The sequence below is a fragment of the Eretmochelys imbricata genome, chromosome 27 (assembly GCF_965152235.1).
Source record: "Eretmochelys imbricata isolate rEreImb1 chromosome 27, rEreImb1.hap1, whole genome shotgun sequence".
In the NCBI taxonomy this organism is placed as follows: Eukaryota; Metazoa; Chordata; order Testudines; family Cheloniidae; genus Eretmochelys; species Eretmochelys imbricata.
Window position 1 is genome coordinate 10519104 of NC_135598.1, and position 24176 is coordinate 10543279.

General features: G+C 44.4%; 1 protein-coding gene across 1 annotated transcript; it reads left to right on the forward strand.

Annotated features, from left to right (window-relative positions):
- Window positions 1–3597: 3597 nt before the first annotated feature.
- HOXB1 (homeobox B1) lies at window positions 3598–5274 on the forward strand. The gene is made up of 2 exons (XM_077806469.1): window positions 3598–4216; window positions 4949–5274. Exons 1-2 carry the CDS (start codon window positions 3598–3600, stop codon window positions 5272–5274), a joined length of 945 nt encoding a protein of 314 aa, XP_077662595.1.
- Window positions 5275–24176: the final 18902 nt, after the last annotated feature.

Genomic DNA, 24176 nt, shown 5'->3' on the forward strand with positions numbered 1-24176 from the left:
TACAGGCGGGGTGGGGGGGAACAGAAAGGATCTACCTCAGGGAAAAGGGCTGGAGTCTAGGCCAGCAATTAACACGCTGGTTCCTGTCACGGCCCCTAATCCGGGCTAGCAACCGAAGTGCAATTCTCCTGGTCAGTTTAGACTCTCCCCTCCCCCGCACCCGAACGGAAGAATGAAAACGGCCCTTCCCCCATCCTCAAAAATCCCCAGCTAATTTTTGTTGTCGTTGTTTGTTGTAATCCCATCCCGTGAAAGCCAGCGGCATCTGAAAGTCTCTGTCGGTTGTTGTGCTTTAGGGGATAGGACTCATGACAGATGAAGCAATAAATATGGTATCATAGAATTAATTAAGATCATATAATATAACGAAGCAATAAATATCATGAAAGGGTAATGACTAATTAAGTATTTGGGGGGAGAAAAGCGGGGAGGGGGACCGGAGGTTTGATGGAATAAACCATGTTGGCTCATCGCTTTCCCCCGATGGGATCCCACTCTTCTGTTGCTTCAGCAAGTTCTGGAGCCTCCCTTCTCTCAAGAAGAAGCTGCCCATAATATGACCGGCAATCACCAGAGATTGTTTTTGTAGTTACCCATGATCGGATGTCTCCTTTCTCTGATGGGTCTGACGATCTGTCCTGAAGTGGGGCCCTCTTTACGTTCTCCACTGGGGAAAATAAAAAGAAGCAAAATGTAAAATAATCATAAATGGTGAGAGGATCTGGAAAGGGAAAGAGAGGTAGGATCTCAAGTCGCGTTGAGAGTCAGGTAGGCGATTCGGAAAGCCCCACTCTGTCACTGCATGGGATCCATGGACCTTGATTTGGAGTTGAGCTGCAGGCATGGCTGCCATTTGGTGGAAAGCATACGCCACTTTTTGCTCGCAATGGGGATGAGATTTTGATACGCTTGTACGGACTAGCACCTTCCTTCACGAGTCAATGGGATCCCACGTGAAGTTGGAGGGGTGTAACTAAACTGGAGTTATAGTATGAAGAACTGGCCCCTGGGGAAGGTGCTTTTTCACTGTAGCAACAAACAAAATAAACGCTTATGACAGGGCTATTTTAACCCCAGCGCCTTTGATCTCACCATTAGCCCCAGATAGCTATCCGGGACGTTGTGACTACTTGGCACCTGGGTTCCAGAGAGCAGATAAGAAGAAAGCGAAGTGATGGGTCCTTGTGGGGGTGACAGTGCCTTGGGTAACAGAGTGGAGCAGATGGCGAGCGGCCAGAGTGTTCCAAAGGGGGGGGGGAAAGAGGGGGTGGGGGGAAATGAAGATGCAACATCCACTTTGTCTTAAAGAAAATAACCCTCCCCCCCCCCACAACACCTCACCTTCTTTGCCTTGATTTGAGAATAACCTCCATAAGAAAAGACCTTTCCAGATTGGCTTTGCCTCTGATTCCAGTCAGTTATATTTCCTGTCCCTGTTATATTCACCTTTGCTGAAGGAGCAAGAATGTGGGTTGATTAATATTAAATGCTTTTTCTTTTGTGCCCAGGGCCGGAAGTGTTATACTATAAATGACCATTGCTTGGTCGCAGTAAAAGGGCATTTTAGTGTCTTCTCTTAACCTGCCATCGCGACCAAACTCTTGAAAAGTCCAACTCTCAGAGCTGATACTTGGCTTGGTTTTCACTAAGGGAGGTTTCATAGGAAGGGGTTACCGACTACAGCCTGTCTTCCCCTCCACATGGCTGCAATAGTGAGATATCCTTGAGGCAACCTGGGAAACCCCAGAGTGTTTCTATATTTTAAATGAAATAAAACGCACTCTATTTTAGCGCTGGAATGAGATCATTGAAAATGATCAGAGCAGTTCTGTAAAACCGGTTCAGTGATGGAATACGCTGGTTCTTTTAAAAAAAAAACAACTCCAGGAGTGATCTATTTTAAGTATTATTTAAATATAATACATTTATTTCCTCTTCCTCCTCACCCCTCACTCCCAAATAAGTGCTATATAATATAGAAAACCACTCCTGGCTTTAAATTAAAAATGCATCTCATTTACAAAACGAATCAAGTGTTAATTATCTTGGGTTTTGATCATTAGTTTGCATACGTGTTATTCAGAAGTCGGATGTTCTAAACACCACAGAACATGAGTAACTCAAAGAAGCTGCCTGATACCTTATTATGAATAATATTCACGAACCAAAAGCTGGTGATGTAGGAAACTTTTTCATAAGCCCGTTAGTGAACCAGGAGAAATGTAACCGGCTAAAACATTTCATGTGTCTTTGGAGGCTTTAAAGGGAAAGGGACCCTGCTCTAGTCACATCTATCCCTGTTTCTTAACAAAACTGTCCCTGTGTCCAAAAGTGTTGCATCAGCCAAATCTCTGGACTAAAGAACTTGTATATATATGTCTTAAAGTGAACTTTTGGCCTAAAAAACTCCTGATACTTCTTAAGGGCTGAGTAACCAGTAAATATCCTGACAAGTAACAAATGACTGTGGGCGTCATATTGTTAGATGCTCTTGTCTCCCCTGTGCTAACAAGTAAATAAATGTTGCCTACCTCTGTTTCCATTATAGTAACAGTGGAGGGGTAAGTCTGACTTCAGTTTCTTTCTCTTTGTACCTACCCACAATTTGGGCGGTGCCACAAGAAGACCTTAATATAATAAATGAATCAGAAACAGACCAAATGATGTTTGTAACTGAAAAAAAAAAACCTGGAATTTATTAAACACTTTAAAAAGAAACTTCTCTTTTTCTATGATTAGATAGATAGATATTTTTAATCCCATTCTTCATTTTCCTATACTGTGTACTGTGGTGTTTCTCCAACAAAGACATTCTGTCTTTCAAACTTTATTTCATCAGCTCATTAGAATATTGATTGAATTAAATAGCTTTTACCCACACTGGTTCTAGACACAAAGCTAGTGTAGCAAGATGAAAGTACAGATGGGTTTGGTTTGGTTTGGTTTGGTTTTTTTAGCCTTTTCATCCAAGCAAATTCCAAACTCGTTCGTGCCACTTTGCAGAGAAAGTTTTAAAATGAAGAAAAGAGCATATTTATAATTGAAAAAGCAGTGAAACCTCCCTACCTTTGTCTCTGTCTGTCTCTGTCTCAGATGGAACTGGGGTTGGGGAAAAAACCTTCTTTTTATTGGGGGGGGGGGGGGAGTTCTGATGAAGTTGGTTACATCTTATAATTTGGGGCCTTTTTAACACTTAAAACAGTCTTGAATAATTCTAACTCTCTCCTCCCCCCCACCCCCCAACCCCTTCTCTCTTTTAAAGTCTTTGAGGAAAGATTTTGACATATACGTGTTGTTATCAGATTGATGGGCAGGGTTTGATTGAAGTTCCTTTGTCATGCAAATGCCAGGGGCTTGATGGATGAGCGCAGATATCTGACAAACTTCAGGAGGTCTTTGCTCATTGGATTAGTGGCGAACCACGTGGTCCCACCCCCCACTCCCACAACCCCCCCCCCACCCCTTTTCGGAAGGCTCTGGGGGTTCGAAGGCTAGCGATCCATGGATGGAAGTTTTACGGCTTTGACATACTATCTAAAGGTTGTAGGGCAGGCGAAATCCCCCCAAAACAGGTTGACCCTCCTCCATCACTGGCAGATGGACAATACTAGGATGAACTCCTTCTTAGAGTATGCAATTTGTAACCGTGGGACGAGCGCCTACTCACCCAAGGGCTACCATCATTTAGAGCAAGGGACAACCTCCTTTCCTGCTTGCTCAGGTACACCCACCAGTGACAGTTATAACGGAGACGGACGCTTTGTAGTAGCAGGGAGCGCTACCGTGCCCAGCCACCCTGCCCAGCCGAACCCAAGCTACCATCACCCCCACCCTTCAGGGCTTGGCCTCCCCTTCTCGGGCTCTGCATCAGCAGGGTACCCGCCCCAAGCCTGCAACCCCAGCTACGGGCATCACCAGTTCTACCTCAGCCAGCAGGAAACGGATGGCCTGTATTTCCAGTCACCAGGGTACTCCGCCCCCGCCGGATCTCACCTCGGTTCTGGGTCAGACGGCTACTGCCCCTCAGGCTCTGGACAGTATCAACACCACCCCTATGGCCAGGATCAGCAAGGCTACTTGCAGGGGGCTTACAGCCACCTTTCGTCTGCTGTAACCCAGGACAAAGATCACGCCTGCCCATCTGAACTATGCCCCACCGCCAGCCTCGCACAGACCTTCGACTGGATGAAAGTGAAGAGGAACCCTCCCAAAACAGGTGAGTTGGACAACTCGGTGATCATTTTATTTTAAAGTGTGTGTGTGTGTAGAGAGAGGGAGGTGGGGGAAGAAATCTTTTGTGGGTTGGCTATGGGAGAGATCTCCCCCCCCCCCACCCCCAAGTCACAAGGAAGGAGGTAAACAGCTCAAGGGAGAATGGAACAGAGGAACATCATGACTGCAGTAGAGGTGGACAGAGGTCCTGAGAGCTGCGCCTTCTGCTGTAAGGATGCAGGGCTGCTGAATTTCTGTGCGAGGCCCAGGGCGATTTAAATCTTGCCTTAAGTAGGAAATGATAGTGGCTTCCTGTCCCTCCAAATTTTTTTCCCTTCCACTCCCCTATTGTTCAGCTTCCTTCCCTTGAACCCCCCTTAAATCCCAACCTCCTTCCCTCCCCCACCCACCTTGACAGTTCCATGAAAGTTTTCCGCGAAACGGTGACTTGTAAAAACGGACTATTTGGAAGGGAGCAGGTGAGCCGTTCATCTCAGAAGGGAGCCTTCCGGTGCTGTAGGGACCCGTGCAGGTACAGAAAGCACCCGGGCCCTGCCGTGGATGGAGCAAAGGGCCAGAAACTGGCCCAGATGCTATGAAGTGGTGAGTGTGGGGGGGTGATGGATGGCTGGAGAGAGAGCGGGAGAGAGCCTCGCTTGTCATGTGTCGACCCTCCCCACTGCTTTAACGCGTTACGCTTTGCTGCTGCTTCCTGTGTGCGTTTGCTCATTAACAGCTAAAGTGTCGGAATATGGACTGGTCGGGCCGCCAAATGCCATCCGGACCAACTTCACCACCAAGCAGCTGACGGAGCTGGAGAAGGAGTTTCACTTTAATAAGTACCTCACCCGGGCCAGGCGAGTGGAGATCGCCGCCACCTTGGAACTCAACGAAACCCAGGTGAAGATCTGGTTCCAGAACCGGAGGATGAAGCAGAAAAAGCGGGAGAAGGAAGGCCTGGCCCCCGCTCCTGCCCCCAGGGTGGCCAAGGAAGTGAGCGAAGCCTCGGACCAGTCCAATTTCACCTCACCTGAGGCCTCTCCCAACTCCGTTTCCTCCTGAAAGGGTCCCTTCAAGGCTGTCTCCTTGCAAACGAAGCCAAGGCACACAGATGGAGGCGCGCGTACCCAGACCATATACACCCCCCACACTTTCATACACACACTCCAGCCCGCCCAGGCTGGCCCACACCCCACTTCACTGACTGGTGCCCCGTTGCCGGAGTTGTGATGGTTACACTCCTGCTTCCATTTCTCTGTCCTTCGCTCTTAATTTATGAGACCGTCCTGTAGGAATAGTTCACTCCAAAAAGGAGGGGCTGGCTGGGTCTTTAACCTACATTCCTGGCAAGACCCATTTGTCTCAGGGACGTTTCCACCCCAAGTTTGGGGATTGCACTTTCAACCAGAGAAATTCTTGAAACGAATTTAGTTATTTCCATTCCAAAAAAACAGTGTGCACAGACTTTGGGCTGCAAGAATTCGTTGCTTAATGTAACCTTTTCCCCCGTGTCCTTTCTTCCCACAGGATTGTAAAAAGTTATGTTTTCCCCACCCCGGCTTTTAAACTTTGTATATCTTGGAGTGAGACCTACCCTATTAATAAGCCAGAGGCCTTTGAGAAAAGAACACAACCCTTCCCTCATCACTTTGCACTATCGCGGCTTTCCATGCTGTTCCAATGCTTTGTTTTACTTTTTATTTGAACGTGGTTTGTATGCTGCCAGCCACACAAAAAATAATTGAGGAAAAGTTTGACCTCCGGGTACTTTTCGAGGGTGAGTTAGGGAGCGTGCATGCTTCGTGCAACCAGGCTGCAGGGTGGAACCTTGTAAGATTTTGGGTCGTTCAGTTACATTGCTGGATTCAAATGGTATTTATTGTCTATTGTGATAGCCTTAACTCTTAAAGGAAAGTAGCATCTCCCCGTTTCTCTGAGCCCGATAGAAACGCTATTTAACAATGGAAAATACAGTGTAATTATATTCCACCCCTCCCCCAACAAACTTTTGCATAGACCAAAATTGAGAACGTGGACATTTTTTGTTTGTTTTGTTTTAAGGAGAAAATTACATCGGAAAAAAAGCTTATCGGGATTTCCCCTCCCCACCCCCCCCCCGTATTTTGACATGAAACTACCTCATTCTAATAAAGTTTAATTTTTCATAGTCTAGTCCTCTTGATTGTTAGTTACGTGGAAATATCTCACACCCAGCCAGGTGGAAGGTTTCTTAAGGCCGCTAAACCTTTCCAGAGACAGGTCCGATCCTGCTGCCTTTTTAGATCAAATGGCAAATCTCCCCTTGGCTTCGACAGATGCAGGATCGGGCCCAGTAGACACCCCTTTTACCGCTTCTAAGGGCCAAACTTAAAGCTGGTGTATTGGGGAACTGCAGAGCGGATGGCTTAACTTCAGTGGAGGCGTTTGGCATCAAGCAATCAGTTTCTCCTGCGGTCACCTAGAACTAGTGATTTTTTAAAAAAACCCACCACGTTGTATTTAATCAGTGAACGATCTTTAAAATGATAGAAATGTATCACAGACACACACACACATTCTAATTTAAGCACACACATTTCAGGAACTATAGGGTACCCACGTTCTTGAAATAGACGCATCGACTGGCATGAACTTGGGGGGGGGTGTCATATTTACATAAAGAAGGTTTCTGGATTATTGAAAACATGCTTTAAAGGGGATCCAGTGGCCTCAGAAGTAAAAGTCAAGAGGGATATTTCCCCCTTCCCCCGCACGCCCCAAAATGGGGACACCGAATGAGGACCGATTGCTCTCCGAATGAAAAGCAGACATAACTATGCACCACCTTTGGGGGCTGGAGCCGGATTCCACAAGGCGATGGCACATTCCCCCTTGACTTCACTGGGCGCGGGATCGGACACTTTATTCTATAATCTTAAGACTTTTGGAGGAAGAGAGGTTGGTGGGGGGTGGAGGTAGGGGTGGGGGAGGGGGAAGGGGACTTTTAGCTCTGACCTTTTTACCTCGAAACGCCTCTGGGATTTCTAAACAAGTAAACAGAGAGGCTGCCAGGAGAATCTATTGTTCTGACCTCAGTTGAAATTTGCAAACCCTGTTTTTTTTTTTGGGGGGGGGGGGGGAGAGGGGAAGCAACTTACCAAAGTACCTGTTGTAAATTAAATGTACGGATTTGCCTATATCGATGTCTTAAACGCTGCTCAATGCTGTTTTAAAGAAGTGGGCCCAAGTCATCTGAGGGAACTTCCCCTAGCCGTGTAACCATCCTCTTCTCCCCTTTCTAATCGGGATCTCAGGAATACATCTTGTATGGGCTCTAAAGAAGGTGACTGGAGGTGCAGTTAGTCTAGGGACAGGGCTGGGAGAAGGAATACAATAGCTTAAAAGAGAAGGCTTTTTGCTAAAAGTAATAACTTGGGTATCATCTCCTTTGACAGGGGAAAGCAAGCAAGCAAGCTAGCTGGATGCTTTGATAACTCATTTGACTGAAGGAAACTTTCTTTGAAAGTGTCCAATTAAAGCCGGGTTTTACTCCTCATAACGTTCGGGCATTTCCACCAGGGAGAATTCTCATGTCTCTTGCATCTGTTTCTAATCGAAGATGTAATGGGATGGGTCCCATTTGCCCACAAGGCTGACAGGTGAGAATGGACGTTAGCCGTTTCCACTGGAGCAGAGTTTGGCAAGCCCGGGGTGGGATGGGGTCCTGCCCAGGACGGGAAGGCTGATGGAGCTGAGCAGAAAGGACAGGAGGTTACTGATATGTCAGGATGTCGGGCACAACAAAAGCCTAGAAAGCTCGCATTTAAAACTCAAAGGCAGACCCCGGAAGAGGCCGCAGCGCCTGTGTTGATGTGTCCTTACATATGTAAACCCCTTCCGACCTATTTCCATTTATGAGAGGGTTCGTTTCATCTTCCCCCCACCCCCCAATTTCGTCCTTCATTCTCACACTGGCTTCAAAAAAATCACCACACGCTTTCTTTCGGGTTTTTTCTCAGATTTCTTCACACTTCCTCTTGTTTTTCTGGAAGTTAACAGACAGAAACTCAGGGCTGTGAACTAGAAAACATGGCAAAAATACCAGCTTGGTGAATTAGAAGGAAGAAAGAAAGAAAGTCTGTATCTCATAGATATATACAGATATATCTAATCTATCTATCTATATATACACACAGACATGCATATACGTGTACATGCTATTATATATATTAAATTACATACATCTCATATAAATACATGTTTATAGATAAACACACATGTAACATTGCATGTATATCTATACATATATGTATAGATTTATCGTATCTGTATTTGTACATACATTTATGTGTATAGTTGTGTTTGATATATGTGTATGCATATGATTGACAGATATACAAAGATGTGTATTTATCTATCTATATATACACTCACATATCTCACATCTATCTATTTATCTGTGGAGCATCTGGTATGATATTTTTGTGAGCAGGAAAATCATTCCAGGGTCAATGCAAACATATATATGTAAAATATAAGCACACACATCTCTCTCTCTCTGTCTGTCTATCTACGTAATGGAGATTTATTCTTTTAATATCCCAAAGGAAGAGGACATTTCCCAGTTTAGAAATTCTTGTAAATTATTTATGACAATAGCCTTGTTTGAGATACGTCTCTTCTGCGAGAGGAGGAGATGTTAGGCAAGGATATTGAACAGACTCCTGTCTTCTAGCCATGCTCACAGATAACAGAGCTGGAGAGAAGGCCAGGACTCCTGGCCCTTCTTGGCAGATATTTCAGGGCCATGTGTTCCTTACCCCTTGGTGTGAAATTTTTCTTCTCTCCCTAAAGCGTTTGTTCTCACAATATAAGCCTTTTGATCTCAGAAGAGCACATTCTATTTAAAAAAAAAAAAAGAAAGAAAAGAAACCAGAAGATTTTCTTACTTTCAACTCCATTTTGTTCTGTTATTAACTTTCTCCCCAGAGCTGATGGGGGCTGGAGGTGTGGACGCCCTCTGAAGCTCACTACCATGTCTGGGGAAATGACCGTGGGTCTGGAAAGAGACATATCTTTCCTAATGCAAAGCCTCTGATGCCCTTCAAATGAGGAGAAGATGAAAGTTGTGAGCAGTTTCATGTTTATCCAGCCCTCATATTTCACACAGCAAGAACAAGCAGGGAAGAAAAGGGGGGGAGGGGGGTAGCAGCTAGAAGGGACATAAATTCTTTCTTTGAAAAAGAGGCCTTTTTCATTATTTCCTGAAGGAAATCAGAGCTGGTCTCTAGTTGAATTTCACTTTGTGTAACATGATTCAGCAACACCCTGATTCAGCAAGGAGCCCATCTGTAAGAATGTGAGTAACCATCCTTATTCAGCAAAGCACTTAAGCATGTGCTTAATTTAACTTGAAGTATGCCGCTGAAATCAATGGACTGCCCAGGTTCTTACAGTTAACTCTGTGCTCTGCTAAATAAGGGTGGAGTTACATGATCATCGAGTCAAGGTGGGTGAGGTAATAGCTTTTATTGGACCAACTTCAGCTGGTGAGAGAAAGAGAGAAACTTTGGAGCTTACACAAAGATCTTCTTCAGGTCTGGGAAACTAACTAGCTCTCTAATATCCTGGGACTAATAGGGCTACTACAACACTGCCTACATGCTCAAAGGTAAGCATCTGCCTAAGTGCTTTGCTGAATTGAGGCCTAAAGCAGCCCACTTATTTTTCCTTAATACAAACAGGTTCAAGTCACACTAAGAAAATAATACAGAGTATGGTGGACCATGCAAGGAACCTGAAGGCTCCAAGTGAGACCAGTTTGAAGGAATGTGCAACCATCCCCAGTTCCCCAGATTTTGATTGTGAGGCAAATTCTGATACCCTCACTCATGTTGGATAGCGCCTTAGGTAGCTGGTAATACGTTAGGTAGTTGGCTAGATCCTGGAGTAAACTGGGCTCCCTGAAGGAGCACTGGAACAATTTTTATAGTGGGGTTACTGAGAGCCATTCAAGCAAAATGTAAACCCTTTATAGAATGGAAACCACTTCAAGCCATGGGGTGTGGCAGCACTCGCAGCATGCCTCGGTCCAGCACCTATGGCTCACTGGTGTACCTGAGCAGATCCTTTTGCAGAATCTAGCCCCATGTCCACAGGTAGTCTCACTTACTTCAGTAAGATGCTGTTCAATGTAAATGTATCAAAACCTCTCCCATTCATGTTAAATCAATCAACCATTCAATGAATAAACAAGTTGTATTGTGATTGGGCCTAGGGACTGCAATCAAAGATCATTGTCCTATTGTGCTTGGCACTGTACACTTATTACTAAAAAGATGGTCCCTGCCAACAAGGAGTTTACGGTTTTACCTGTGGTAAAACTTTCAGGACAGGGACCTTGGCCCATATGTCATAAACCCTGGGTGTAAGCTTGGGGGCCTCTTGATCTGCAGTCAAATGCTCTACTATGGAGCTATATGCCCTAACCATATTTAAAGTGAAATGACCACTCTTCAGTGACCCCTACCAGCTCCTTAGCCTTCCCCACCCAAAAACAAAACAAAAAAGCCCTACAGCTGATCGTTTTCAAGGTTGCTTCACTCTTTGAAGCAGGTGGGATGAAGCCCAAGGAGTCAGCTCAGGAGGAGGGGACAAAACTGAAGAAGTATACAAAACATCCCCTTACTTTTCAGAGGCCTCACCTATCCTTTCAGTTTACATGGTCTGACAGCTTCAATTCAACCCCAGCCTTCAAGTGGACTTGTTCAATATTTACTCAGGCTGATAGGTTTGCCCAGAGCTTGCCTCCATCAGCCTTGCCCTGCCTGCTCCCCTTCCCCTCAGGGCCAGGTTCACAGAAAGTTCAGCCTGAAATGAATTCACCAAAGGATGGGCCCAGGCTGTCCTGAGGACCAGAGATGAGGTCAAGCCTAGGTCTCTGTGCCCCACTAGAGCCTTGCAAGGCCCAGCACTCAGCACTCCAGGCAAAAGGTCTGCTTTGAAAAATTATTTTGGGTTAAAAAAGAAAAGCACTGGCTGGTAAGAAGAGAACACCAAGCATAGCTGGGGTTGGCTTTCAGTGCACAGAGCAGAGGTCAAGCCTTCAGGGAAGGCGAGAATAGTTCATGAACATTAACCATGCCTGGAAGTCAGTATGATACAGGAGGTGTAATCTTGCAAACTTAATAAAACATATCTATTTCCGTGGGAGGAAAAGGGGAATTTTATTTTATTTTATTTTTTTTTAATTTCAAACCAGAGTTGATTTCAAGCAGAATGTTTTCTTGAAAGGTAATACAACTTTGTGTCATGACAAATTTCAATGCTTGTCAATTTTTTTTATAAAAACTTTTGGTATTAAGAAATGTTCTGGACAACAAATCAAACTTGGTGTGTATAAAAATAAAAAAAAGAGATAGGAGGAGCATTTCTGGTCTGTTCAGAACCTCATGGTTTTGTGGGGCCAAATTTTCCAAAGAGCTCAAGTATAAAATTTTCAAAAGTACCTATGCCCAAGCCTCACTAACTGGGGTCCCTCTGCTGGGGTTGGAGGCCCACTCCCAGGTGCAGAAGAGACATACCCTTGGGGTCCTATTTTCAGAAGTCACTTAGGCTCTTTTAGGAGCCTAAGTCCTCTTGATCTGGAAGGATAGTGAGGAGCCTAGGTGCCTGAGCTAATTTTGAAAATGGGACTTAGATGCTTTTGAAAATTTTAACACAAGGCCAAATTTTCAAAAAGGCCGCTTGCATAGTGACCCTTGGGTCTAAATTTTCAGAAGAGCTGAGCACCCAGTATCCTGAGCTGTTTTGAAAATGTGGCTACTCATTTTGAGGCTTAAATGGGGTACAGTGTAGGCAGAAATCATGAAGGTTAGACACTGGTGCCAAGATGAACTTTGGATCATACCCATCTTGGAAGTTGGGAATTCAGTGAAAAATTTTATTCCGCAAGAGAGCTCCATCTAAGGGGGGAAAAAGAGGGAAAAGATAAAATAAAATAACGTAAGCAACAATACAACCACAGACACTGACCACTGTGAGGCCATTATCCCCTCCCCCACCCCCAAAAAGGGGGAAAAATTGCTTTTGGATTCCACTACAGGACCCTTCCATTAAGCTGGTGTAAGTTAAGAGGATGAAGTAGAGAAACTGGAAACAATTTGCTCTGGAACTGAGGACTGGGTGATGCTGCCATGGTCACTGTGTGTGCCTTTTGGGGGGCTCTGCTTTTCAACTGGAAAGTTTTACAGTTCTTGATAGCTTGGTTGTTTGGGGTGGGGGGAGAGGACATACCTATTTTTTGTGCTGCATACATTGCTGTGTGAGGTGGGAAGCCATAGGTAGTCAGGAAATGGTTTTTGTTTTTTTGCCAAGGGCCTGATCCAAAATCTAATGACTTGAGTGGACAGTAGACCAGAGGGCAGTCACCTTGGGGCAAACTGAAGGTGCAGCAGTAAATGTGGAGTTTAGAAAACACTTTCCAAGGAGGATAGACATGGGCTGTGCAATATTTCCACAATTTGCCTTGATCCATGACTCCATTCCTTCAGTAGGGCTCACAGGTGTCTACTGGGGGGAGTTTAAGGGACAGGGAGACACATCTGTCCTGCTGCCCCCTCCAGCATCCCCTTTTCAAGCTGATGCCCTGGATAAAACCATCTTGTGTGGTGAGCCTGGTCAAACACCCAGTTAAAAAGAAGTCACCTGCCAGTCCTGGTTGGAGGAAACTCTTCTGCTAACGGCTTCTGGAAGGGAGATTTAATCATGCCCATCTCACCTGGGCTCCTATAGGTAAGGGGGGGGGGACCTTTTAGAAGCACCAGGAACAAATATTTGGAGCCAGGGGGAAATAGAACTGAGAAGTATAATCAAACAAGAGACCGCCTATTCCTACTTATTGGCAAGGCCTTTGCTTGGAGGAGGCACACCTATGGTACTTCTCTATCTTTTCAACACCTGCACAGACCATCTCCAGGGAGTGGGTCTGTGTGTGTGGACCCGAAGCTCTTTTCTTTAGGGCTGTCCCGTTCAATGAGATTACAGGCAAAGGGTTTTTAGTTTTAACATCTCTTCGAACCTCACACACTAGGAAGGGGAAAGGCTTTTTATTAAAAAACGGCCATAAAGCTAATCCGAAGTGACACCGCAGACTTGTTTAGGGCTATACAACCGCTGCGGTTATCAGGCTTCTGTTGGTTTAAACAACTGGCTTGATGCACTTTGAGGGAAGAAAAAGGGTCCCCCCATGTTTCAGAGGGGTAGCAGTGTTAGTCTGTATCCAAAAATACACAATCCCCAGGTTGCTCTGCTCCGGGCTCCTTCAGGCTTGGGATCCCCTGCGTTTCCTTTCCACGATTCCTAAGCGGGTTCCTATAATCGCCAAAAGAGTCTTTCTCCCCTTCCAGAGCCTCATTTGGCTCGAAATAACAAGAACACATTCAGAAGAAACATTTAACAATCGAAAAACAGAAAACTGAAACCAACCATTAGAGATAAAAAGCCGATGTTTTCTATTTTAGACGCCCCGAATTAACCCCCCAAAATACAAATGAAAGGCTTCTTCCTCTTCAGTAAGAAACAAGACGCTAAAACATAAAATTTTGCCTTTTTTATTTCTAATAATTGGTTTCAGTTCGTTCCTTTGATTAGCGACGGGATACGAATCAGGAAGGAGAAGAAGAGTTTCCCTGAGTATGACTTTTATCCGTGGCAGGATCTTCCCCCTCAAACAGAAAGGGGATTTAAATCATTATTTAATTAATGAGGCAGAAAGGGGGGAGGGGCTATTAACCAATTTCAAATTGCTGTTGATTTGCTTTGATTATCGATTGCTCTGCTAGAACAAGAAACATCCCAAAATACCCCCAAGTATTAGAGTGAAAAGGTTTCCATTTCTAAAGTTTGGTTTCCAGTTAATTCTTTTCTTAGCTCCTTCTACACAAATAATGCGTCAAATCCTCAACGATTTATTATATTCTGTAGTATACAACCTACTATCGCCCGAAACAAAAACCCTATTAATTTATTATGGACAAGGGTGGAAGACAACTGCCTTATCAAATTCACGTTTGTTTGCCATGGACTGATCCGATGTATTTCGTGTTTAAATTCTGATGGAATGGAAGACAAAGAAAATATTGTTCTCTAAATAGCAGGAGATTTGGGTTTTGGCTTTCCAAAAAAACCCAATACTCATGAATCCTTCTGATGAAAACAGTTTTGCCCTGACTGCAAATATCTTCGGCGACTGCTTCCGAAGGCTGAACGAGTTTGTGTGTGAACGAAGATGTGTTTGAAGAGGATGCTAAAAGGGCTGAAACTATTTTCAAGTTCTCAAAAAGAACAGGAGGACTTGTGGCACCTTAGAGACTAACAAATTTATTTGAGCATCAGCTTTCGTGAGCTACAGCTCACTTCATCGGATGCATGCAGTGGAAGCCTTTTTTCTAGGAAACAATTTAAAAAAAAAAAACAACCCAACAACCTAAATTTACCAACAAATGAATAATAGTCATAAATAATAATAACTCCTGGTGATAGAAACACACTAATTTTATCACTTTATTTCATATGAAAATGTGCCGGTGTATTAAATGTAGTAATTTTGGCTCCTGAACAGATCAGTCTAAAAATCAAACTTTTAAGTCCTAGTGAAGAAAGTTGGATATTTGATTCCCATATTACAGCATCACAGAGTGGCTATTTACTCTGCCTCTGGGCAGTTGCAAAGAGTTTAATTCTATACAGTATGTTCTCAACACGTGATTTTGTGTCTTCAAACTGCTCACGTTCCTCTTCTGTTTACAAGCTTGAACCTGCCCTTTTAAAGTGTCAGGTGTATGTGGTTTGCTCCCCCAGCTGTACATAACTCATGCTTGAATGTACTGACACTAAATTATATGCCCAGTTTTCAGTTATTTTTATTTTTAAAAAGCAAAGAGAATTACGTGGCTATATTTTGAAGAAGGAAAAAATCTTTCCCCCACTGAAATGGATGGGTTTTTTTTTTTCTCCCCCTGTCACTTTCCCCTTTAATTTATTATTTTGTGCTATTTGAATGGGAAGATAATGTTGTTTTTTATCTATTAAAAATTGCCATGAGTTATTTCGTAATAGAAGATCAAAAGTCGTTGGGCCATTTGTCTTTCAGCGTTAGTTTGGGAGAGGGGTGTGAATCTGTGAAAGAGGAGACATTGATTAGAATAATTTTCTGAGTTCCCTTTGTCCATTTTCTTTAGTGAAGGCTTTCCCCTTACCACCACGCCCCCTTTCTATTTTCTTATTTCTTTTATTATTAATTAATATTTCTGATTCATGGATTTGGCGAGGCTTCCCCGCAGCGGGTAGGAATATGCCAGCAAATGAAAGCCCCGCTTTGATGAATGAAGAGCTGGGCTGTAAATCAGTCCCCGGTGATACAAATTATTTTAATATGCCTCGCGAATGATTTATCGCGATTTTATGAAGCAGTGAGTTACGGTGCAAGACTTAATCGTGGAGCTCGGTTGTCTTGAGGGATGAAGGAGCCTGGTAGGGGAGGGTGTTTTTTCAGGGTACATTACACATCCAGAGAGTTCACCGCAGGTTGCCAAGCGCAAGACACACGCACCCAGCAAAAGCAGGTCGTCTTTGCTCGTTCCAGTGAGGACACTCCCATCGGCACATTTGCAGCCTAGTCTTGGGCTCCGTTTCGCCATCCAGAAAACAAATGTTTGGCGCAAAAATACAGTTTCCCCTCCAAAGACCGCAGATAAGGGGAAGAAGCCAAGCAAAGGATAAGGCAAGGCTATCTACCCCTTTGAACATGCATTACTTTTTAGCATATGTGCAGACTAGAAGCTCCAAAAAACCACGGCCTCACTCTGCTAGGCACATATAACAAGAGGCGTGTCTCCACTGTTGGGTTAGCTTGAGGGAGAACTCCAATGTTACCCCTGACCCCATTCCTGTCCACACAGAAAAATCTCTAGCCCAGGTTAGGTGGTATACTTTAAACTCCAGATAGCTGGCCCCTAACAGCCCCAGTTAGCACAACTCAACAGCTGCAAATCCAATCACCCTGTGTAGCTGGAGGGCTGTTGCGTGTAGCGTAACTGCTCTCACTCAAACCGGGCTAATGTTGCAGCGTGGGTATTTATTCTAGGCTAGTTTGATGCCCTAAGCCTAACTGTTGCAGTAAAGCCGAGCCCAAAAGGACACCCCCTGCCCCCAAACAAATGACAATCTTAGATCTGCGTGTATTCCCATTGGTTTAAGAGCCAAAAGTTAAGCCCCTGGGTAAGTCTTCGCAGACTCCGTTGTCTGAGTATATGATAGGAGGCAACAGGTGGTTTCAGCATTCCAGGTTGGAGGGGAGCACTAGGCAATAGGGACACATTGGCAATTAAACTGATAAGAGGAAATACTCCTCCCCCCCCCCCACGTGTAGACTGTGGAACTCATTGCCACAAGAAGTCATTGAGACCAAGAGCTTAGCAGGATTCAAAGAGTGATCATTTGTTGACATGGAAAACAAGACTATCCAGTTATAAAAGTTAATACTTTTTTTAAAGCATGTATTTGAAGGGAGATAAAATCTTATATGTCAGGGTTTAAGCCAATCACTAATTATGATGAGATTACGCCACATCTGCCCATTGTGTGGCTTCTTTCACCTTCCTCTGAAGCATCTGGGTCTGGCCACTGTCATATCTAGGATACTGGACAAGATGGACCATAGGTCTGATCCAGTCTGGCAGGTTCCTACTGGTCTGAGAAGCAACTAAAAGCATCAAAGCTCTCTGTACTTCCAGATTGACAAGAAAGATTCGGGAGGATCATGGGCACAGCGGAAACATGATCAGAACCATGCAGAGACACAGGATGATCCAGTGGCCATCTGGATGGTAACCTGATTGGCTCCCAAGTGAGGAGTCAGGCTTGTTGGTTTTGTTTGTTTAAAAAGTTGTTTGTTTCCAGTAATTTTTAGAGAAATCTCCCCCTCTGTGGGCAGTCCCCAATCTAATGTGGAAAAGAAATCTACTTCCAAGACAGCCAGATTCCCACACCTCCTGGAGTTAGAGTTGGTCATAAATTTTGAACAAGGAGATAACCCAGAAAAAAAACAACGGAGACAAAACAAGAAGAAGAAGAAGGGAATGGGGGAAGAGGGAATATGGCTCAAATTGCCTTCCCTTGTTCGTTTCATAACCTATTTTGCCTGAGTTTCCAGCTAGATTAAGGATCAAATTCAAATCCCCATAGAGAGAGGCAGTGTGGCCAGTGCACTGGACTGGAACTCAGAAGACCTTGGCTCTACTTTCAGCTGAGCTACTGACTGGTTATATGGCCTTGGTTAAGTCACTTCCCCTCATTTACCCTTTCTCAGTTGTATATATTTAGACTGTAAACTCTTTGGGGGGCAGGGACTGTCTTACCGTGTGTGTATAACACCCAGAGCAATGGGGCTTTGATTGGTTAGTGTCTCTAGCTGCTACTGTAATTTGAATAACAACAACAGTCTTGTTGACTTCTGGGGCAGTTGGCCCTAATTGAAAGGGTTGGGAGAGACCGTTTAAATGAGCCCTTGGCTCCTTCCTTCACCAATCCTGGTCTATTTCCCAACATTTCCCTTTGCAGCTGATCAGTATTATCAAGCCTTTAGCTCTGAGAATAGGTCTAAGTGTCAAGAGATCTGGGTTCTATTCCTGCCAGAGGCTGGGACTGGATGACAGGGCATGGATCACCCAACCATTGCCCTGAAGCATCTGGCACTGACCGCTGTCGGAAGACAGGATACTGGGCTAGATGGACCATTGGTCTGACTCAGTATGGCTGTTGTTATGGTCTCTTCCAGTGAATAAGCCCCATAAATTATGTCTCAGCTTTCCCACCTGTAAAATGGAGAGGATAATATTTACCGTCCTTTGGCATCTTGAGATCTAGCAATGAAAAGCACCATGTTTGTGACTGACTAATATTCCTGAGGTGCCTCTCATCAGATCTTGTTCATTTAATACTCTGGCTTTGGCAAGAGGTGTCCACCTGCTGTGTTGTCCAGTCCCATATGAAATAAATCGAGTGCATTGTATTTACTGGTCTGTGCGTTTCTGTCATCATCAGCAACTGACATAAATTAATTGCACACTCCCAGCTATGAAGGGTATGGTTAGAACCTCATCTGGCTTGGTTAACTGTCTCTATGTCCCTGGTGTGTTCATATTCCAAATGAAATATACTTGTATTAACTGCCTTTTGCAGTCATCAGCTCACCACCCTGAGAAATATTCAAAGCAGCAGAGAACAGAGGAATTTGTCACTAAGCAAACTCATTTGCTAGGTTGAAAGTATCTACTTAACTGGACTTATACACCCTCTTCCCCATTACCCCAGTAGCTGAGCACCTTAGCAGTGTCACTGAATGGATTTTCCACTGAATGCACCCGATGCAGTGAGCTGTAGCTCATGAAAGCTTATGCTCAAATAAATTGGTTAGTCTCTAAGGTGCCACAAGTCCTCCTTTTCTTTTTGCAAATACAGACTAACACGGCTGCTACTCTGAAACCTAAGCAGTGTCAGTTTCACTTCTTCATCATCACAACAGCCTAGAGTTTGGCTTTCCGCACCGCCTTGTAAACAGGAGTTTAAGATTCGAGTAATGAGACTGGATCTATGTCAGCCGCTCAGATATATGAACTTAACGCTTTTTTCCCAGAGGTCAACGGCATAGAGCTGGAGTCAATGGGGACTTTGCCTGTAGATTCAGAGCAGTATATCTGTGACTAGCTTTCCTCTTTCTCATTGAGTGAATGGAGGGTTTCTGAAAGGCGCCAGGCCCAGAGACTGAGCTTTTCTGTTTATTCCTAAAAACAGGGAGTGGCAGTGAACACTTCTCGCACCCTGCCCTGCAATGTGCCTTCAGCTCCTGATTTCTAGGAGTGGGAGCATCGATGATTCATTTGATCACTGGCCTCTCTGCCACATACTGCCAGTTTTGGTGACATAGACACATGACCCTAGTGAGTGTGCGGAGACCTACCATGCTTATTTCATATAGGACATCAAACAACCACAAGAAAAAGTTAACTTTCAGTCACCACCAGCTGGATTCAAGCAGGTGATCGAGCAATGAAAGTCTTCATCCTATCATGCTACCCAGTTCTCTGAGACATCCTGTACGCCACCATATCTGATTTTTGGCTTCTTTTTTATGGCAGTGCTAATATGTAATGGGGGGGGGGAACATTCCAACAGGAGTTTATTTTTAAATATCCCAAATATGCTCTTTGTCTGGTAAATCCTAATGAGCAGAATGAATAGAGGTTCCTGAAAGCGTCACTTAATATTACTGCAAAGAGGAATTTAATAATTAATAATAAATCACATGCAGAGGCTCCCAGGAAGATAAAAATTCTCCTTGATCCAGAGATAGTAAGGAATCAGCAAGGGCTGCAGATAAAAGGATCGGGGAGAACAGAGGCAAATCCCTTGGATAACGAGAACAGTGCATTTCTCTCCTTCTCCATCACTTCCTTCTCATAGATATGTCATCTGTCTTGTGCTCATGGAGGTAAAGGAGCATCCTGTACAATACATTCCAGAAATGCAATGCTTTGAGATGTGCAATAGCCCAAAGAAAGGCAGGGGGTGTGCATTTCATAATGCTCCTAGGAGTCTCACCATCTTTCAATTTCTTATCAGTTTGGAAATACGAGGCATGAAGTCTCTACCACCACTGGGACCGAAAGGTTATCAGAGTGCAAATACCTGAGGCTGGAAAGCCATGTTTGAGAAAGAACAGATAACATTTTAAACATATTTATAGTTCCCATCCTTTCCAGCTTCCATACCTATTTCACCTGAACTTTCACAAGCAACAGTGTGCTTATAATAATCAAACTGATAAAAACAGTTTATCTCGGAGCAAGAACTTTTGTTGGAAGGTGATAGTGACAGGACTGAGGATACCTACCTTTAGATGCAATTTTGCCTCCCTACAACCCCTTTCATCCTAGGATTTTAAAGAAATATGCAAACGTTAATTAACCAGCACGACAGCTCTGTGAAGTAGAGGCTTTATTACACGTGCTACAGATGGGGAAACTGAGGCAAACAGATGGGAAAGTGACTTGCCCTTTGCCACACAGCAAGTCAGTGGCAGAATCAGAAAGAGAACACAGGAGTCCTGGCTCCCAGAAATAACCACAAGACAATGTCATTTCTTAGCTAGATTTTTAGTTCATACTGTCAGTTCCCATAGGGAAGGGGAATTGATCAGTCTAGATAAACCGGTTTCTAAAGGGAAGAGAAGATGTCCCAGTCTGTTAAATGTAAACAAAAGCTGAGAATAATTTCGCACTAGAAGTAGGTACCAAATAGCATAGGCTGGATCTTCCAGAGAGAACTCTGTCTAAATGACACCTTCCATCTAAGATCCTGGGTGGGGAAATGGCTTGATATTAACAACTATATGATTACTTCAATTAAAAAAGACAAGTTTGCAAAGTCAAGGTGGTTTTGAAATGAACATTCAGTAGAATTTGAGGGATTTTTTTCAAGGTATTGGTCATGCCATTCTATGGCTGATAATGGCACTGGGTCAGAGGGAAGCCTCTGAATTTAGAATTACAAAGCACAGGCCTCCAAAGATCTGCTCCCACCAGCTGTAAGCAAATCCCATCTCATGCCTCTCAAGAACAGGAAGGTGGCAAGCATAGATAGGTGGCAACTGTGTATTCAGCATGTTGACCACCTTGGTTTAATTGGAGATACACTGATTGACACCAGCTGAGGATCTGGATCATTGAGATGGTGTATTCAGCATGCTGACCACCTTGGGTCAGACTGTCTGCCAGTGTAAATCAACATAGCTCTATTTATTTAATTGGAGATACACTGATTGACACCAGCTGAGGATCTGGACCATTGAGATGATGACCTATAACTCCTACATGGTGCATGGACCTCCTCTAACTTACACTGGGAGCCAGGCAGGGTGTTGGACAGCCCCAAAATATGGGGTGATCAAAGCTAGCTTAAACTCACCTCCGTCCCTTCTCTTCCCATCCTTGCACCAAGTGCAAGAATGGAGTAACCGAGACTCAGCCCCACAGGGGTTGGATTCGGATCTCACACTGGTGCAACTTCACTGATGTCATTTGCATAAACACTGATTTAACTGAGATGAGAACAAGGCCCATAGAATTCAGAGGAAGGAAAGACCTAGGCTGGATGCAACCTCATATCTCCCTGGGACCAGCGCAGAACTGGTCCTTACAGCATCTTCTCCACACCTGTGCCCTGCCAGCTTTTATCTGTCTCACAATATACATTTTAAAAGGTTCTGCATCAGTCCTTTATGTACAGTAAAGTGTCACCTCCATGGTTCTTCCCGCTCATGGCCTACTAGCCTTGCACAGGTGGGGAGAAAAGAAAATATACATTATCAGGCAAGGGCATCAAATATTTAGCTGCAGAGGTTTCTGAGAGAGTCGGGACTGTTTAGATATCACATGTTCTCCTGCCAGGTCAAATGAACCCACTGTTGAATAATGGCTCCCTTCCCTGAAGCACCTTTTGCCATCAGTGCATTATCACCGCTGCCCTTTAACTTTCTGGCTGGCGCAACAATAGTTCCCTTAATCCAGCATCTCAGCCTAAAGCTGTTTCAGCTGAGACAGAAGATTGTTTACAGAAGGCCTGCACCTGGTTTCTGTCTGGGCCACATTGGTGGGGATGAGTGATACTTCATTTATCTTGGCTTCATTTCACAGGCCGGCCTTGCTGTCACGGTGCTGTTGGTATCTGGACGTACAGCCTCCCGATAAGCATGCTTCACTCACTGGCAGAGCATCCTCCAGCCAATCAACAGGTGAGCTCTGGCCTGAGAGATACCACCCCCTCGCCCCCACACCATGCACTGTATGTCGCAGGGGCTAATGAGAGTTTATGCAAAAGGGTCAAGTGGTTCTTGTGTTCAAGGGGCCAAGAGATACTGAATATGGAGGGTGGGTGGTTTTTTTTTTTTTTCTCCTTTCTAGCATAGAAAGTAGGCCAATGAGAATGATTGGAAATTGCTGCTTTCTTAGGACCAAATTAATCCTGGTGTAACTCTAGTGGAGGGATGGATTTGGTCCTTTGGTTTTCAACTCATCAGCATCTCAGAGAGAGATGGCGAGGGGGGCTTGGATCACCGGATTTTTTAACATGAAAATCTGGAGTGGTTGTTCATGAAGGCAGACGAATAATAAAAATCCCTAGCTCTTACCATCAGTAGACCCAGAACAGCTTTGAAAAGGAGAAAGAACTCCTTTTCTTTTTGCGAATACAGACTAACACGGCTGTTATTCTGAAATTTGAAAAGGAGGTCATTATCATTAGCCTCATTTTACAGAGGGGGAAACTGAGGCACAGAGAGGCAAGATGACTTGCTTAAGATCACCCACCAGGCCAGAGGCAGAGCTGGGACCAGAACGCAGGTATCCTGAGTCCCAGTCTAGTGTTCTACCCCATTTTGATCAGTCTGAAGACAGATAAGTGGAAAGAGAAAGGGGAAACACACACGAAACCTAAGAATTATAAATTCTCATGCTTCAGATTGTAAACTGACCTCTGGCTAATGGGTGTCGGGAAGAAAGTTTTCCTATAGGGAGATTATTCCATAAATGCCACCATGGGGTTTCTTGCATCTTTCTCTGAAGCAGCTGGTACAGTGCATTATCAGAGACAGGATACAGGAATAGATGGGCCGTTGGTCTAATCCATTCTGGCAATTCCTATATTCCCAAAACATCCTGAAACTCTTGCATCATTTCCAGCTAATCTTTGCTCCTGCTCCTGTCTTCGCTTTGTTGTAAGAACCCCTTACAACATGGGTGATCATTGGAAAACAAGAGTTAACATCCCCCAGTTTGTGCTGTATGTAGGATATCCTTTCTGGGGTGTAACATAGGCATAAACAGTGGGCGACCGTTTGTGTCTAAGAAAAACAAGTACAGTCATGTTTCAGAGTAACAGCCGTGTTAGTCTGTAGTCGCAAAAAGAAAAGGAGAACTTGTGGCACCTTAGAGACTAACCAATTTATTTGAGCATAAGCTTTTGTGAGTCACGAAAGCTTATGCTCAAATAAATTGGTTAGTCTCTAAGGTGCCACAAGTACTCCTTTTCTTTTTGCGAGTACAGTCATGTAAACTTACGGGGCTTGATTTTGTCCTCCCCTTCACTTGGCATCATGTACACCTCCTTAAAGCCAGCATCATGAGGATGCACCATGCTTCCAAATCAGAAAGCTTCACTCAAGCTGGTGTGGTAACATTTGGCATCCAAGGAGGCACCATGTGACAGAGAATCAGGCTCAAGGACATTTATATGAATCAACCGGTATCTTAAATATACCTGCCTGTTTTGTCTTGTTGTTTTTCCCTTTTCCCACCAGTGCCCCTGGCTGTTGTGAAGTCAGCTGATGTTTTGAAAGTGGCAAGTGTCTGACGTATTCCTTATAGAATCATAGAATATCAGGGTTGGAAGGGACCTCAGGAGGTCATCTAGTCCATCAAAGCAGGACCAATCCCCAATTTTTGCCCCAGATCCCTAAATGGCCCCTTCAAGGATTGAACTCACAACCCTGGGTTTAGCAGGCCAATGCTCAATGTTGACCTGGAAACATTTTATAGAGGGGGGGTGGAAATATGGATGAGAAGCGGGAACGAAGTCCAGACTGTCTGCTTAGGTTTTCAAAAATAGGCACATAAGTAGACGCACAAGTGGTGTGAGTGCTTTAACATAGCCATCTTCCTGACTTGAAAATGCAAGCTCAGCTTGTCCTTAGGACACCCATGAGACAAGTCTGGGTGGTCTCAACCTAGTCTTCAGCAGGCATTCGTCACCTACGTCCACCTCACAGCGTAATGACCCAGTTGGACGTTGGGAAGGCTCTGCTCACATGAAGCTCATTCGAATAGCAGGGTCAGGATCGAGGTTCCCTCTAATTTTTGACAGGCAGTGTG